Below are 19,019 nucleotides of genomic sequence, written 5' to 3'. Positions count from 1 at the left end.
ACAAGAAGAAATGGGAGTGAGACAAAACATTTTTTGAGCATTCAATTTAATGAAAACAACAAATAAACTGAAACAGGCTGTTTTTCAGCTGATCAAAAGTTTAGGACCACCCATTAAAAAATCTCTAAACCCTCCCAAAACAGAAATCCAACTTCCAAACATGAACTCAGTAATGAGTAGCTTCACCGTTTTTGTTTATCAGTTCAAAAATTTGTTTTGGCATGCTTGATGCAAGCATTTCCATGAGGTGAGTGGGAACATTTCTCCAAGTGGTGAAGACGGCCGCACAAAGGCCATCTACTGTCTGGAACTGTTGTCCATTTTTGTAAACTTCCCTTGCCATCCATCCCCAAAGGTTCTCAATTGGATTTAGATCAGGGGAACACTAAGGATGGGCCAAAGAGTGATGTTATTCTCCTGGAAAAAGTCCCTTGTACTCCGATCATTGTGTGCTGTAGCGTTGTCCTGTTGAAAAACCCAGTCAGTACCACACAAACGAGGGCCCTCAGTCATGAGGAAATCATCAGAGAATAAAACTTTCTTCCACCTTTGAATGTCCCTTGTTTGGTTCTCTCTTGCAAAGTACAAACGAGCAGTTCTGTGGCATTCAGGGAGACGAGGTCTTTGAAGACTTTTTTTGTTTTTGAAGCCCTTCAGTCTCAGATGCCGTCTGATGGTTATGGGGCTGCAGTCAGCACCAGTAAGGGCCTTAATTTGGATCGAGGATCGTCCAGTGTCTTGATGGACAGCCAATTGGATCCTCCGACTTAGTGATGATGAAATTTTTTTGGGTCTTCCACTGGACTTTTTTGTTCCATAACCCTCAGGATCATTTAAGAAATTCCAAATTACTGTCTTACTGCGTCCCACCTCAGCAGCGATGGCGCGCTGTGAGAGACCCTGCTTATGCAGTTCAACAACTCGATCACGTTTAAAAAGGGAGAGTTTTTTTTGCCTTTGCCATCACAACGTGTGACTACCTGACAGAATATGACAATGAATCCACATCTTTGGACAGATTTGGCCTTTTAAAGGCATGTGGTCCTAAAATTTGGATCAGATGAAAAACAGCCTGTTTCAGTTTAATGGTTTAAGATCCAACAATGTAAAATATGACTTTTTGGTCGTTTTTCAAGTGGTCTTAAACTTTTGATCAGGACTGTACAATTTAATCATGCCCCCCCCCCCCCTTAGACGTATATTATCAAGACTAAATAAATTCAATTATTTTAATCTTTCTTCATAACTATGACCCTCCATGCCCCTTATCAGTTTAGTCGCTCTCCTCTGTACTTTTTCCAGCTGCAGTGCGTCCTTTCTATGGACTGGTGCCCAGGACTGAACTGCATATTCCAGATGAGGCCGCACCAAAGCTTTGTAAAGTGGTAATATAACATCCCTGCCCTGCGAGTCCATGCCTTGTTTAATGCATGACATTATCCTGGTGGCCTTAGAAGCAGCTGATTAACATTGTATGCTGTTATTTAATCTACCATCCACAAGGACACCCAAATCCTTCTCTATAAGTGACTCTCCCAGTGTTACATCCCCTAGGACATATGAAGCATGGAGATTATTACTACCAAGATGCATAACTTTACATTTATCCACATTGAACCTCATTTGCCAGAGTGTTCAAGTCAGCTTGTAGTATATGGACATCCTCCATAGACTGTACAGTTCTACATAGCTTAGTGTCATCTGAAATGGTGCTATTAATCCTGTCCTCAATATCATTAACAAATAAATAAATAAATAAATAATAGAGGGCCCAGCACTGAACCTTGGGGTCACCACTTATAACCCGGGACCATTCTGAATAGGAATCATTGACCACAACTCTCTGAACACGGGCCTTCAGCCAGTTTTCAATCTAATTAGAAACTATACTTTCCAAGCCTATAGGTCTATAATTACCTGTGAAGGACCTTGATACTTTTTTGAATATGGGCACCACGTTTGCCTTGCGCCAATTACTTGGCACTGTACCGGAGAATCTTTAAAAATTATAAACAGGGGCGCAAGAGCTCTTTAAGCACTCTTGGGTGTAATCCACCTGGACCTAGAGCCTTGTTCACATTTACCTTATTTAACTTATCTTGGACCATATCTACAGTAAGCCAATTGATTATATTACTGGATGTACTAACAGCCCCAGCACCACAGATATCAGCTCCTTTATCTCCTTTTGTATGTACCGAGCTAGAAAACCCATTTAACTAAAATACAATTGTGTAAGGTATACTGTATGTTTCTCTATGTTTTTTTTTTTTTTTTTTGCAGAAACGTGTGGTATGCTTTGCTATTCAATCCTGCAAAAAAAATAAAAAATGTAAAATGCAGAAACGGAAACAATAACACACTGAATCAAAAGAGTGCACTTTTGAACTGTGTTTGCCCAATTATAGTCTATAGGAACATCAAGCCATCAGTTTCTATATATTTTTTTCTGTTGTTGGCGCACAAAGGGAGTACAACTACTGTGTGGATGTGATTTGTGGGCATATCTACCGTGTGAGGACACTAATAGGGTATAAGTACTGTTTAGGCACACTAATGGAGTATAAGTTCTGTGTGGTGGTACAATGGTGGAATAACTACTCTGCGGGAGCACTATGGGGGTATAACTACTTTGCATGGGCACTAAGGGGGCATGACTACTGTGTGGACACACAAATGGGGCAAACATACTGTGTGAGAGCAGTAGTTAAGGGAAAAGAAGGGAAAATAGCTACTGTGTGGAGACATTAAGCAGGCATTATTACTGTGAAGGGGGGCACTAGGGGGGAATAACTACTATCTGGTGGCACTAACAGAGCAATCTTATTGTGAGGGAGCACTAAAGGGAAATACTACTGTGTGGAGCACTAGGGGGACATAACTACTGTGTAATGGTACCAAGGGGGCATAACTACTATTGGGCACTAGGGGGGCTGTGAGGGACTTAAAGTCTGTAGAGAGGCACTGGGTGGAGTTAGTGGTATAGGTTAGTAAAATAAAAATTGCCATGGTTTGCTTGGCATGCCGCTGCTATTGTCTATTCTTGGACTTTTTATAAGTTGGGAGATATATGATAGAAACCCTTGTGCCTCTGTACAGCCTCCATTCATTAGTGAGTGTCCCAATGAATAATTTCACCCTTCCCCCTTTGCTTAGGAGTAAAAGGTGCGGCTCCTGGGTGACAACTCCAGATGTCTGTGCACTTATGGACATTAAGATTTCTCACTCGCATTCAAGTAATGTTCATGTACAGCCATCTCTGCTGCTACTGGTCACAAGGGAGCAAATATTTGTAGCCAGGACCGTGAGCTGGATTGTGGGATCCTGGGTAATGTACACCACTGAAACAAATTTGGATTTTTCACATACCTCTTGTTGCTTGGCTAGGAAAGCATCAATAAGGTTCCTCTGGTCATTCACATCCAGTTCTGTCTTCTGTTTCGTAAAGGTCGCTCTTATAAATTTCTGAAACTCCTTGATGTTCCCAAAAATAGTTCTGTGAGCTCCAGGTAGCCAGTCCATCAGTAATGAAAAACTGTTATACAGCTAAAGATCACAAAAACACAAATATAAGGAATTTTCATGATTTCTTTTTTTATTTTTTCTTGCTATTTTCAACCCCTTATGGACTAGGCTATTTTTGTTTTTGCATTTTGGATTTTTTTTTTCTCCTCACATTCCAAAAGCCATAACTTCCAAGTTTTATTTTTAAATGGCACCATTTATTTTACTCTATGTTCTATTGGAAAAATAGGAAAAATATATTTGTTGGGTCAAACTTAAGAACACATAATTCTGCCAAGGATTTTTGTTTTGTTTTAGTATTATGGTGTTCACTGTGCACAAAAAATGATGTGATGTCCTTATTCTATGGGTCAGTCCGATTGCGGTGATGCACACGTTTGTATCGTGTTTATTTTGCTTTATTACAAAAAAAAATGAAAACCTTTTTGATCATAAGAGATGAGCAAAGGTTTCAAAAATTCTATTTGGTCGCTGTGCAACTTTTTTTTTAAAAATTTGCTTCAATCAGAATTCATTTGTCATGAAGCACGTTTAATTGAGTCTACCCCGGCCTGTAGTTAAACTTTAGGGAGAATTTATTCTGGTCCTGGTGTGCAGAACAGCAACATGCATAGCTAGTCCTTTCTTGTAACAAAACAGTTACAGTGCATCTGAATGATTTACAGGTCACATGTTTGGCCATGCACATCATCGTACAGGCCACCAGCATTCCTAGCTAACCCTTAGGCTACATGTACACAAACATAATTTGCTTCCGTGTCTGTTTCGTTTTTTTTTGCGGATAGGATACGGACCCATTAATTAAAAAAAACACTGTGTACTATCCGCATCCGTATGTTTTTTCTGTAGCCCCGTAGAAACAAATAGAGCATTTCCTATTCTTGTCCGTTTTTCGCTTTGGTGGATGTCTGAGCTGACCCTCACTATGGAGGTCACTTGTTTGGTTTTTCTACTCCCAGTCGCCCTCCTCGTATGAAAATTCCTCCTGACCTGGCTGACCGGACCCCAACTGAGCACTGTGTGCTGTCCGCATCTATTCCGTCCCCATAGGAAATGAATTGCGGAACGGATGCAGACCTATTTACGGACGTGTGAATGGACCCTAAGGTGGAGGAAACATTGAATTCCCCCAAGTTGATGGGATGGAGAGAGTGGAGAAAGGAGAACTATCCACTGTTGAATCTTGCCCTTTAAAAGAGATACTGCTGGCAGTCAATAAAATGGGGAATTAATACAGGATATGTCAATGCAGCTTGGGTCAATCCAGTCTGATGTAACCCTGATAAGGGATGATGTTTTGAAGATTCGGGACAGAGTTAATGCCATAGAAAAGTCAGTGGGCACTCTACAGAATGAACTTAAAACATCAAAAACTGAAATCTCTACCCTAAAGACAGATCTTAACATCCTTAGAAAAAAAAGTTTTAGACTTAGGCCCCTTTCACACGGATGAGTTTTCCGTGTGAGTGCGATGCGTGCGGTGAACGCATTGCACCCGCACTGAACCCTGACCCATTCATTTCTATGGGGCTGTGCACATGAGCGGTGATTTTCACGCATCACTTGTGCGTTGAGTGAAAATCGCAGCATGCTCTCTATTGTGCGATTTTCACGCGAAGCAGGCCCCATAGAAGTGAATGGGGTGCGTGAAAATCGCATTGCATCCGCAAGCAAGTGCGGATGCGGGGCGATTTTCACGCATGGTTGCTAGGTGACAGTCTATTCACTGTATTATTTTCCCTTATAACATGGTTATAAGGGAAAATAATAGCATTCTGAATACAGAATGCATAGTAAAACAGCGCTGGAGGGGTTAAAAAATTAAATAAAAGTTAACTCACCTTCTCCTCTTGATCGCGTAGTTCCCGGTCTCTTCACTTCTTGAATGATGAGCTGTGGGCTAAAGGACCTGTGGTGACGTCAGATCACATGCTCCATCACCACGGTGATGGACCATGTGATTGGAGCATGTGATCTGACGTCACCAAAGGTCATTTAGCCCACAGCTCTTCATTCAAGTAGTAAAGAGACCGGGAACTACGCGATCAAGAGGAGAAGGTGAGTTAACTTATTTTTATTTTTTTTAACCCCTCCAGCACTATTGTACTATGCATTCTGTATTCAGAATGCTATTATTTTCCCTTATAACCATGTTATAAGGGAAAATAATACAATCTTCAGAACATCAATCCCAAGCCCGAACTTCTGTGAAGAAGTTCAGGTTTGGGTACCAAACATGCGCGATTTTTCTCACGTGAGTGCAAAACACATTACAATGTTTTGCACTCGCGTGGAAAAATTGCGTATTTTCCCGCAACGCACCCGCCTCTTATCCGGGCCAAAAATAAGACACCCGTGTGAAAGAGTCCTTAGAGGACAGGTCAAGGAGATGTAACGTGATAATCCTGGGGTTACCTGAGGACGCTGTGGAAAAAAACCAGCTCAATTGATACACAGACACTCCTGGTGAAGATATTAGTCTTGCAAAACAGAGATATGCTATTGAGAAGGGCAAGGGAGTATTCTCCTATTCTATACAACGGGAATAAATTGGTGTTTTTACCCGATTTCTCCAAGGAGATTCAAGAAAAGGGACGTACTTTTACTGCGGTTAAAAAAACATTTACAAGAAAAGGATATTAAGTATTTATTTGTTTATCCACCTAAACTTTGGATAATGTTTAAAGGGTTTCTACCACTTTGGTTTCACATATTTAGCGGTCAGACACTAGCGATCCGCTAGTGTCTGCTCTGCCCAACCATCCTAATATAATTGCTTTTGGGGCAGCCGTTTTGCTAAAAAAAGAACTTGTATTAATATGCTAATGAGCCTCTAGGTGCTATGGGGGCGTCATTAGCACCTAGAGGCTCCGTCTACCTTCAGAAACTGCCGCCGCCCAGCGCGTCCCTCCAGCCCGCCCATCTCCTGAATGCGATCCTCCTTGTGAGCGCCTGTATTCGGCGCATGCGCAGTGAATGTCTGACAGCTTCCCTGCTCAGACATCTCCACTGCGCCTGTTCCTCGGAGCACTATGGCGTCATCGCGCAGGAGATGTCTCAGCAAGGAAGCGGTCAGACATTCACTGCGCATGCGCAGAATACATACGCTCACAAGGAGGATCGCATTCAGGAGGAGATGGGCGGGCTGGAGGGACGCGCTGGGTGGCGGCAGTTTCTGAAGGTAGACGGAGCCTCTAGGTGCTAATGACGCCCCCATAGCACCTAGAGGCTCATTAGCATATTAATAAAAGTTCTTTTTTTAGCAAAACGGCTGCCCCAAAAGCAATTATATTAGCATGGTTGGGCAGAGCAGACACTAGCGGATCGCTAGTGTCTGACAGCTAAATATGTGAAACCGAAGTGGTAGAAACCCTTTAATGATGGAACCTACAAACCGGACTCCAAAAAAGTTGGGACACTAAACAAATTGTGAATAAAAACTGAATGCAATGATGTGGAGATGGCAAATGCCAATATTTTATTAGTAATAGAACGTAGATGACAGATCAAACGTTTAATCCGAGTAAATGTATCATTTTAAAGGAAAAATACGTTGATTTAAATTTTCACGGTGTCAACAAATCCCCAAAAAGTTGGGACAAGTAGCAATAAGAGGCTGGAAAAAGTGAATTTGAGCATAACGAAGAGCTGGAAGACCAATTAACACTAATTAGATCAATTGGCAACATGATTGGGTATAAAAAGAGCTTCTCAGAGTGGCAGTGTCTCTCAGAAGCCAAGATGGGTAGAGGATCACCAATTCCCACAATGTTGCACAGAAAGATAGTGGAGCAATATCAGAAAGGTGTTACCCAGCGAAAAATTGCAAAGACTTTGCATCTATCATCATCAACTGTGCATAACATCATCCGAAGATTCAGAGAATCTGGAGCAATCTCTGTGCGTAAGGGTCAAGGCCGTAAAACCATACTGGATGCCTGTGATCTCCGGCCCCTTAAATGACACTGCACCACAAACAGGAATGCTACTGTAAGGGAAATCACAGAATGGGCTCAGGAATACTTCCAGAAACCATTGTCAGTGAACACAATCCACCGTGCCATCCGCCGTTGCCAGCTGAAACTCTACAGTGCAAAGAAGAAGCCATTTCTAAGCAAGAGCCACAAGCTCAGGCGTTTTCACTGGGCCAGGGATCATTTAAAATGGAGTGTGGCAAAATGGAAGACTGTTCTGTGGTCAGACGAGTCACGATTCAAAGTTCTTTTTGGAAATCTGGGACGCCATGTCATCCGGACCAAAGAGGACAAGGACAACCCAAGTTGTTATCAACGCTCAGTTCAGAAGCCTGCATCTCTGATGGTATGGGGTTTCATGAGTGCGTGTGGCATGGGCAGCTTGCATGTCTGGAAAGGCACCATCAATGCATAAAAATATATTCAGGTTCTAGAACAACATATGCTCCCATCCAGACGTCATCTCTTTCAGGGAAGACCCTGCATTTTTCAACAAGATAATGCCAGACCACATTCTGCATCAATCACAACATCATGGATCCGGGTACTGAAATGGCCAGTCTGCAGTCCAGATCTTTCACCTATAGAGAACATTTGGTGCATCATAAAGAGGAAGGTGCAACAAAGAAGGCCCAAGACGATTGAACAGTTAGAGGCCTGTATTAGACAAGAATGGGAGAGCATTCCTATTTCTAAACTTGAGAAACTGGTTTCCTCGGTCCCCAGACGTCTGTTAAGTGTTGTAAGAAGAAGGGGAGATGCCCCACAGTGGTGAAAATGGCCTTGTCCCAACTTTTTGGGGATTTGTTGACACCATGAAATTCTGATTCAACATATTTTTCCCTTAAAATGGTACATTTTCTCAGTTTAAACTTTTGTTCCGTGATTTATGTTCTATTCTGAATAAAATATTAGAAGTTGGCACCTTCACATCATTGCATTCAGTATTTATTCACGATTTGTATAGTGTCCCAACACATGTTTTTTAGAATCCGGTTTGTATTTTTTTGATACTGCTGATCTTGCCATGAATTGGCTTGACTAGAATAATATTGATTAGTTTTATTTTCCTTTTCTCGATTGGTAACAGTGGTGGGGTTATGTGGTGCTGAGAGGGAGAGGGATGGTCTTAGTTGAGAGATCTGTTGCAGATGTGGCGGATCCGGTGGTTTGGGGGGTACATTTTTTTTTTTGGGGAGGGTTTTAAAGCGTCTCATAGGATGGCAGAGGGGAGATAGGATCATTGAAAATACAGTTAGGGAGTTTCGGTGACCGACTTAATGTCAGTTAGAATTTTGACCTGGAATGTGCGGAGTCTGGGTGATAAATTAAATAGACAGGCGGTTTTTGATCTTGTCCAGAGACATTTACCAGCGATTGCTTGGTTAAAACTAATTTTACCCAGGAGACCTCCCTGCGGTTTGGCAGGGTATGGGCTGCGCAGACGTATCATTCTACCTTTACTAGTTACTTGAGAGGAGTGACAGTCTTTATTTATATGGCAGTTGACTTTTTCTGCGCGGCATCCTCTGTTGATAAGCAGGGGAGATTTGTTTTTTGTATTGCAAACTTGCAGGCAAACTATGTATTTTAGATTTTGTTTATATCCCACCCTCTTTCTCCTTAAATGTGGTTAACTCTTTGTTAACTTTTATGAAACAATGGCCTGAATGCCCCTAGTTAGTTATTGGGGACTTTAATCAATCCTGCAATACACAGGATCTCCATGGGGAAACAGAAACTTGCCCAAGGGTCTCCTTTGGCAAGTTTCTGTCAGGAAGCTGGTTTTGGGGACATTTAGGGATGGTTAGGACATGGGAAAAGCGTTTACTCCTGTATAAGTAAATCTGGAAAATCTATGTCTTGGTTAGAAATCGTCTTAATAAAAAAAAAAATATGAGTTATGTAAAGCGGATGAAATATGAGGCAAGCTCTCTTTCGGACCATGTACCTTTGTCTCTTGAGTTTTGTATGGCCCAATATGAAGATATGGTAGACCCCCATTTAGACTAAATCCTTATTGGATGTCAGTAATGGAGAATCATGAATTAATACAAGAGCAGATTGTATGTTTTTGGGATACTAATTATAATTCAGCCAAAACTCACGTAGTCTGGGATGTGTTTAAGGGCAAAACATTCATGAGAGGGATTTTTGCTAGTAATATTCCTAATCTAAGAAAAGGATATAGTATTAAGGAGAATACCTTAAATGAAGCAGCAATACAGGTCCTTCTCAAAGAATTAGCATATTGTGATAAAGTTCATTATTTTCTGTAATGTACTGATAAACATTAGACTTTCATATATTTTAGATTCATTACACACCAACTGAAGTAGTTCAAGCCTTTTATTGTTTTAATATTGATGATTTTGGCATACAGCTCATGAAAACCCAAAATTCCTATCTAAAAAAATTTGCATATCATGAAAAGGTTCTCTAAACGAGCTATTAGCCTAATCATCTGAATCAACTAATTAACTCTAAACACCTGCAAAAGATTCCTGAGGCTTTTAAAAACTCCCAGCCTGCTTCATTACTCAAAACCGCAATCATGGGTAAGTCTGCCGACCTGACTGCTGTCCAGAAGGCCATCATTGACACCCTCAAGCAAGAGGGTAAGACACAGAAATAAATTTCTGAACGAATAGGCTGTTCCCAGAGTGCTGTATCAAGGCACCTCAGTGGGAAGTCTGTGGGAAGGAAAAAGTGTGGCAGAAAACGCTGCACAACGAGAAAAGGTGACCGTACCCTGAGGAAGATTGTGGAGAAGGACCGATTCCAGACCTTGGGGGACCTGCGGAAGCAGTGGACTGAGTCTGGAGTAGAAACATCCAGAGCCACCGTGTACAGGCGTGTGCAGGAAATGGGCTACAGGTGCCGCATTCCCCAGGTCAAGCCACTTTTGAACCAGAAACAGCGGCAGAAGCGCCTGACCTGGGCTACAGAGAAGCAGCACTGGACTGTTGCTCAGTGGTCCAAAGTACTTTTTTCGGATGAAAGCAAATTTTGCATGTCATTCGGAAATCAAGGTGCCAGAGTCTGGAGGAAGACTGGGGAGAGGGAAATGCCAAAATGCCTGAAGTCCAGTGTCAAGTACCCACAGTCAGTGATGGTCTGGGGTGCCATATCAGCCGCTGGTGTTGGTCCACTGTGTTTTATCAAGGGCAGGGTCAATGCAGCTAACTATCAGGAGATTTTGGAGCACTTCATGCTTCCATCTGCTGAAAAGCTTTATGGAGATGAAGATTTCATTTTTCAGCATGACCTGGCACCTGCTCACAGTGCCAAAACCACTGGTAAATGGTTTACTGACCATGGTATTACTGTGCTCAATTGGCCTGCCAACTCTCCTGACCTGAACCCCATAGAGAATCTGTGGGATATTGGGAAGAGAAAGTTGAGAGACGCAAGACCCAACACTCTGGATGAGCTTAAGGCCGCTATCGAAGCATCCTGGGCCTCCATAACACCTCAGCAGTGCCACAGGCTGATTGCCTCCATGCCACGCCGCATTGAAGCAGTCACTTCTGCAAAAGGATTCCCGACCAAGTATTGAGTGCATAACTGAACATCATTATTTGAAGGTTGACTTTTTGTATTAAAAACACTTTTCTTTTATTGGTCGGATGAAATATGCTAATTTTTTTAGATAGGAAATTTGGGTTTTCATGAGCTGTATGCCAAAATCATCAATATTAAAACAATAAAAGGCTTGAACTACTTCAGTTGTGTGTAATAAATCTAAAATATATGAAAGTCTAATGTTTATCAGTACATTACTGAAAATAATGAACTTTATCACAATATGCTAATTCTTTTAGAAGGACCTGTATTAGCTACACATTCCTTTTTTAGGAATAAGACAGAAGAAAATAGAAAAAATATGCAGAAGGCAAGCCGAGTCTATTCTGACTTTTTGTTGGAGAAGGCTCAACAGAGGCTATTCTTCAAGGGTCAAAAATAGTTTACTGAAACAGGGCATCCGCGAAAATTGTTGTCGAGAGTGATTTCTAATCAGGATAATAAAAAACAGATAGGTAACATCTATTTAATAGATGGTAAAATAGTCAATGATCAGGATCTTATAAAAGGAACTTTTCTGAACCATTTTTCAGACCTATACAAACCAGATAGCAATATTACGGATGAAATGATGGACTCCTATTTGGATGCCATTTTCTTCCCAACCATTACTGACATCCAAAGAGATTCGTTTGAGGTGGATTTTTCTATACAGGAATTGGAAGCAGAAATTAAGGCATGCTCTGGTAACTCCTCCCCTGGATCAGATGGGTTTCCATATGAATTTTACAGTAAATATAGGGAAGTTATTTTCCCCAGGCTTTTGAAGGTATTTGATGAGTCATTGGAGAATGGGAGTCTACCGGAGTCAATCACAGAAGTTGTAATAATATTAATTTTGAAAAAAAGCAAGGACCCCATAGAATTGGGGTCATATAGACCAATAATGTTATTGAATATGGATGTGAAGCTACTCTCAAGGATTCTGGCTACAAGGATCTCTAGGGTTATCCATTCAATTATACTCATTCCATTCTGTCTTTGGATGCCTTTAAGGCCTTCAACAGGGTGGAATTGAGATTCCTCTGGAAGATTTTGGGTAGGATGAGATTTGGAGATAGATTTATAGATATGATTAAATTGTTATATAGATCCCCCTTGGCGAGACTGAACAATAATGGGAGTTTGACATCTAGCTTTACTTTGAATAGGGGTACTCGCCAAGGTTGCCCATTATCCCCATTGTTATTTATATTGAACCCTTAGCCGTGGCTGTTAGGCAGGATACTAAAATTGAAGGGTTTGGAACCTTAGAGATAGAGGATTATATTTCTTTATACGCGGATGATGTCTTATTCTTTATAGAGCATACTGATACAACTCTTCCAAGACTCATCTGAATAGTTAATTCCTTGGGCAAAGTAAAAAACTACTCTAATGCCAGTTGATAGCTTTGTACCCTCCAGTGAGGGACTTTTGAGTAAGTTGAATGTTGCCGATTCCTTTCAATATTTAGGTATGATTATATCCCCCAAGATTGAAGATTTTTTTACAGCTTAACCTGATCCCATTGTTGACTAAATTGAGATAAAAAATCAGTGTTTGGCTGCGACTCTTATCTAGAGCTGACCGAGTATCCCTGGTTGAGATGGTGATCCTACCCCAACTCCTCTATATCCTTAGGAACTCACCCATATGGATAGAGGACACGTTATGGAGAGAATGATTCATTATTTGTTGTGGGGAAGAAAGCAGGTAAGGCTTAAAGGGAACCTGTCATGTGGATATTTGATTCTAATCTAACTAATTATATACAATCATTAACTACTAAAAAGTACCTTAAATGTATTCACTTACTGGTGTGACAGATGGTTACCTCATAATACACACACAAAGATGCCACATGCCGCATGCTAATGAGCTGATTTGAGTCCAGCGTGATGGCATTGAGTCCAGCGTATATTTAATTCAGAGCTATTGCCACTCCCCTGCCCACCTGCTGCTGATTCATATGGAAAAAAACTGTCATTCAGCAGCAGGTGAGTCAGGAGCTCATGAATATTCATGACTCATCATTATCAGATGGAGCTTTTCAATATAAGATGTTGGCAGATTGACTGGGTCAATTAAAGAAAGTGACCCAGCATTTTGCGAAGAGAATCAGTCACTTATTTATGTTGCCCTTAGTTAGGACACCATAAAACTGGTGACAGTTACCTTTAAATTGGGATATCTATATAATCCGATGGAGCAGGGGGGCTTGAATCTTCCCTACTTCAAGGGCTATTTTATAGCTGGGCAGTTATGGTTATATCATGAATGGGAGAAAATTGCATTGTGTACGACTCTGGTGAGGAGGTCTTCGTACAATATATGTACTTTATTAGAATCTGGGCAATGTGGAACAGGACTATAGAGAGGCTAGAAAGTTGTTATCCAACTCTTGGTAGACAATTAGATCATGGATGGGGATAAAAGGATCGCTCCAATGCACTCCTCTTTGGTATAATTTCCATCTACAGGCTCTAGATGGAATTGCCGAAGATCAGTTTTGGCAAAAAATAATATTCTATATGTTACACAGGTGATGAAGAATAGAGATATATTGTAGTTTTCAGAGTTAGCACAAAGGGAGACTTTGGATAATTTGTCCTGGTTCAGATATTTTCAGTTGCGATTGGCACATTTAATGTAAAGGATAAATCAATTATTTAAATGATTTGAAAAAACAATCACCAGGAAAAAGGGCAAGGGGAGTTGATTGTCCAGGTATTCAATTAGAGGGATGGGGCAACAGATTTTAAAATTTAAGTTAGATTTTTCACAATTTTAATCATGTTTTGGTACAATTTAATATTCTGCATAGATTATATGTTACACCCTTATGGCTTAATAAATGTGGGTTAAGAGATAGTTCAAATTGTCCACGGTGTGAGCTACCTGGCACTGAGCATCTGCATATGCTTTGGTCTTGTCCAAATCTAAACGACTATTAGAGTGCGATTAATAATTTTCTTATTCGTAAATTGAGATTGCAGATTCCTTTCATGGTAGAATGTTGGATACTGAGTATGGATGAGCGAACCTGAACTGTATAGTTCGGGTTCGTACGGAATTTTGGGGTGTCTGTGACACGGACCCGAACCCGAACATTTTCGTAAAAGTGCGGGTTCGGTGTTCGGCGCTTTCTTGGCGCTTTTTGAAAGGCTGCAAAGCAGCCAATCAACAAGCGTCATACTACTTACCCCAAGAGGCCATCACAGCCATGCCTACTATTGGCATGGCTGTGATTGGCCAGTGCAGCTGGAGTCACGTAGCGCCGCACGTCACTCTGCTCTGATCAGTGTAGGGAGAGGATGCAGCTGCTGCTGTTAGGGCGAGATTAGGCAGGGATTTACTCAGCAAAAACACTTAATGAAGTGATCGATCTACAGCTGTGAATCATTCAACTTCTGCTATTTAATTGCTCACTGTTTTTAGGCTGCCCAGAGCGTTTTTCTGTCACTTTTTTCTGGGGTGATCGGCGGCCATTCTGTGTCTTGTGGTGCGCCAGCACAAGCTGCCACCAAGTCCATATAACCATCAATAGTGTTTTTTATATTTTTTTGCTATATCCTACATCAAGTGCTTGGCTGTGCTTGCTATTTTATTGAGGGGTGAAATACAATTGCCAAAATAGCAGTACCCTAAATCTGGTGTTTCAGCGGTGGCTAGCCAATTGTAATACTGTCTGCTGTCTGGCAAAGGATATATTTTTGTTCTGGGTTGAAATACAATTCCCAACTTAGCAATTCCCTAAATCTGTGGTTTCTGCTGTATCAGGCCAAGTTTAAATCTATCCATAAAAGGGTATATTAGTTTGAAGGTGCGGATAGGGTCATCCTCAATAACTTCACACGCTACCGTGCATTTCCAAGTCTAATTCTGTCTGTAAACGTATACCTGTCACCCAGCGCCTAAATACTAGGCCTACAATTTATATTCAGCTAAATCTGTGGTTACTGCTGTGGCTGTATTAGTGTAATACGGTACCTAAATAGATAGCCAGATAGTGTTAGGTGCCTGTAAAAAAATACATTGGGCCAAATCATTTTTTTCTTATTGGGGTTAACGGTAACAATGAGGAAAACATCTAGTAAGGGACGCGGACGCGGACATGGTCGTGGTGGTGTTAGTGGACCCTCTGGTGCTGGGAGAGGACGTGGCCGTTCTGCCACAGCCACACGTCCTAGTGTACCAACTACCTCAGGTCCCAGTAGCCACCAGAATTTACAGCGATATTTGGTGGGGCCCAATGCCAAAACCAAGCCCATCAGTCTCTCACATCACCCCCATGCATATCAGGGAAACTGTCTGAGCCTCAAGTTATGCAGCAGTCTCTTATGCAGTTTGAAGACTCTGCTGGCAGGGTTTCCCAAGGGCATCCACCTAGCCCTTCCCCAGCGGTGGAAGACATAGAATGCACTGACGCACAACCACTTATGTTTCCTGATGATGAGGACATGGGAATACCACCTCAGCACGTCTCTGATGATGACGAAACACAGGTGCCAACTGCTGCGTCTTTCTGCAGTGTGCAGACTAAACAGGAGGTCAGGGAGGAAGACTGGGTGGAAGATGATGCAGGGGACGATGAGGTCCTAGACCCCACATGGAATGAAGGTCATGCCACTGACTTTCACAGTTCGGAGGAAGAGGCAGTGGTGAGACCGAGCCAAGAGCGTAGCAAAAGAGGGAGCAGTGGGCAAAAGCAGAACACCCACCGCTAAGAGACTCCGCCTGCTACTGACCGCCGCCATCTGGGACCGAGCACCCCAAAGGAAGCTTCAAGGAGTTCCCTGGCATGGCACTTCTTCACACAATGTGCTGATGACAAGACCCAAGTGGTTTGCACGCTGTGCCATCAGAGCCTGAAGCGAGGCATTAACGTTCTGAACCTTAGCACAACCTGCATGACCAGGCACCTGCATGCAAAGCATGAACTGCAGTGGAGTAAACACCTTAAAAACAAGGAAGTCACTCAGGCTCCCCCTGCTACCTCTTCTGCTGCTGCCGCCTCGGCCTCTTCTGCTGCTGCCGCCTCGGCCTCTTCTGCTGCTGCCGCCTCGGCCTCTTCCTCCGCCTCTGGAGGAACGTTGGCACCTGCCGCCCAGCAAACAGAGGATGTATCACCAACACCACCACCTCTGTCACCAAGCATCTCAACCATGTCACACGGCAGTGTTCAGCTCTCCATCTCACAAACATTTGAGAGAAAGCGTAAATTCCCACCTAGCCACCCTTGATCCCTGGCCCTGAATGCCAGCATTTCTAAACTACTGGCCTATGAAATGCTGTCATTCAGGCTGGTGGACACAGACAGCTTCAAAAAGCTCATGTCGCTTGCTGTCCCACAGTATGTTGTTCCCAGCCGCCACTACTTCTCCAAGAGAGCCGTGGCTTCCCTGCACAACCAAGTATCCGATAAAATCAAGTGTGCACTGCGCAACGCCATCTGTGGCAAGGTCCACCTAACCACAGATACGTGGACCAGTAAGCACGGCCAGGGACGCTATATCTCCCTAACTGCACACTGGGTAAATGTAGTGGCGGCTGGGCCCCAGGCGGAGAGCGTTTGGCGCACGTCCTTCCGCCGCCAAGGTTCGCAGGGCAACATTCTTTGCCTCCTGTTGCCTCCTCCTCCTCTTCTTCGACCTGCTCATCCAGTCAGCCACACACCTTCACCACCAACTTCAGCACAGCCCGGGCTAAACGTCAGCAGGCCATTCTGAAACTCATATGTTTGAGGGACAGGCCCCAGACCGCACAGGAGTTGTGTCGGGGTATAGAACAACAGACCGACGAGTGGTTGCTGCCGGTGAGCCTGAAGCCCGGCCTGGTGGTGTGTGATAATGGGCGAAATCTCATTGCAGCTCTGGGACTAGCCGGTTTGACGCACATCCCTTGCCTGGCGCATGTGCTGAATTTGGTGGTGCAGAAGTTCATTCACAACTACCCCGACATGTCAGAGCTGCTGTATACAGGGAGTGCAGAATTATTAGGCAAGTTGTATTTTTGAGGATTAATTTTATTATTGAACAACAACCATGTTCTCAATGAACCCAAAAAACTCATTAATATCAAAGCTGAATATTTTTGGAAGTAGTTTTTAGTTTGTGTTTAGTTTTAGCTATTTTAGGGGGATATCTGTGTGTGCAGGTGACTATTACTGTACATAATTATTAGGCAACTTAACAAAAAACAAATATATACCCATTTCAATTATTTATTTTTACCAGTGAAACCAATATAACATCTCAACATTCACAAATATACATTTCTGACATTCAAAAACAAAACAAAAACAAATCAGTGACCAATATAGCCACCTTTCTTTGCAAGGACACTCAAAAGCCTGCCATCCATGGATTCTGTCAGTGTTTTGATCTGTTCACCATCAACATTGCGTGCAGCAGCAACCACAGCCTCCCAGACACTGTTCAGAGAGGTGTACTGTTTTCCCTCCTTGTAAATCTCACATTTGATGATGGACCACAGGTTCTCAATGGGGTTCAGATCAGGTGAACAAGGAGGCCATGTCATTAGATTTTCTTCTTTTATACCCTTTCTTGCCAGCCACGTTGTGGAGTACTTGGACGCGTGTGATGGAGCATTGTCCTGCATGAAAATCATGTTTTTCTTACCTTGCAGACTTCTTCCCGTACCACTGCTTGAAGAAGGTGTCTTCCAGAAACTGGCAGTAGGACTGGGAGTTGAGCTTGACTCCATCCTCAACCCAAAAAGGCCCCACAAGCCCATCTTTGATGATACCAGCCCAAACCAGTACTCCACCTCCACCTTGCTGGCGTCTGAGTCGGACTGGAGCTCTCTGCCCTTTACCAATCCAGCCATCTGGCCCATCAAGACTCACTCTCATTTCATCAGTCCATAAAACCTTAGAAAAATCAGTCTTGAGATATTTCTTGGCCCAGTCTTGACGTTTCAGCTTGTGTGTCTTGTTCAGTGGTGGTCGTCTTTCAGCCTTTTTTAGCTTGGCCATGTCTCTGAGTATTGCACACCTTGTGCTTTTGGGCACTCCAGTGATGTTGCAGCTCTGAAATATGGCCAAACTGGTGGCAAGTGGCATCTTGGCAGCTGCACGCTTGACTTTTCTCAGTTCATGGGCAGTTATTTTGCGCCTTGGTTTTTCCACACGCTTCTTGCGACCCTGTTGACTATTTTGAATGAAACGCTTGATTGTTCGATGATCACGCTTCAGAAGCTTTGCAATTTTAAGAGTGCTGCATCCCTCTGCAAGATATCTCACTATTTTTGACTTTTCTGAGCCTGTCAAGTCCTTCTTTTGACCCATTTTGCCAAAGGAAAGGAAGTTGCCTAATAATTATGCACACCTGATATAGGGTGTTGATGTCATTAGACCACACCCCTTCTCATTACAGAGATGCACATCACCTAATATGCTTAATTTGTAGTAGGCTTTCGAGCCTATACAGCTTGGAGTAAGACAACATGCATAAAGAGGATGAAGTGGTCAAAATACTCATTTGCCTAATAATTCTGCACGTAGTGTAAAGTGTGGGCAGTCTGTTTCGCGCTTCCGGCGTTCACATCCTGCCGCTGCTCGCCTGTCTGCGCTACAGCGTAACTTCGGCCTTCCCGCTCACTGCCTCATATGCGACGTGCCCACCAGGTGGAACTCCACCTTGCACATGCTGGACAGACTGTGCGAGCAGCAGCAGGCCATAGTGGAGTTTCAGCTGCAGCACACACGGGTAAGTCGCACTGCGAAATAGCACCACTTCACCACCAATGACTGGGCCTCCATGCAAGACCTGTGTGCCCTGTTGCGCTGTTTCGAGTACTCCACCAACATGGCCAGTGGTGATCACGCCGTTATCAGCATTACAATACCACTTCTATGTCTCCTTGAGAAAACACTTAGGGCGATGATGGAAGAGGAGGTGGCCCAGGAGGAGGAGGAGGAGGAAGAGGGGT

The 19,019-nt window shown here is 42.9% G+C and overlaps 1 protein-coding gene across 1 annotated transcript in view; it reads right to left on the bottom strand.

Annotated features, from left to right (window-relative positions):
* The window catches only part of LOC122934372 (cytochrome P450 2C14-like), a 106,128-nt gene that overhangs the window by 30,983 nt on the left and 56,126 nt on the right, over positions 1–19,019 (bottom strand). The window contains exon 6 of the mRNA XM_044289784.1: positions 3,370–3,546. Coding sequence (XP_044145719.1) covers positions 3,370–3,546 — 177 coding nt within the window. The remainder of the gene's footprint in view (positions 1–3,369; positions 3,547–19,019) is intronic.

This window comes from Bufo gargarizans, chromosome 4 (assembly GCF_014858855.1).
Source record: "Bufo gargarizans isolate SCDJY-AF-19 chromosome 4, ASM1485885v1, whole genome shotgun sequence".
Taxonomy (NCBI): domain Eukaryota; kingdom Metazoa; phylum Chordata; class Amphibia; order Anura; family Bufonidae; genus Bufo; species Bufo gargarizans.
Note: the sequence above shows the minus strand (reverse complement) of the source record. Positions and strands in the feature narration are given on the sequence as shown.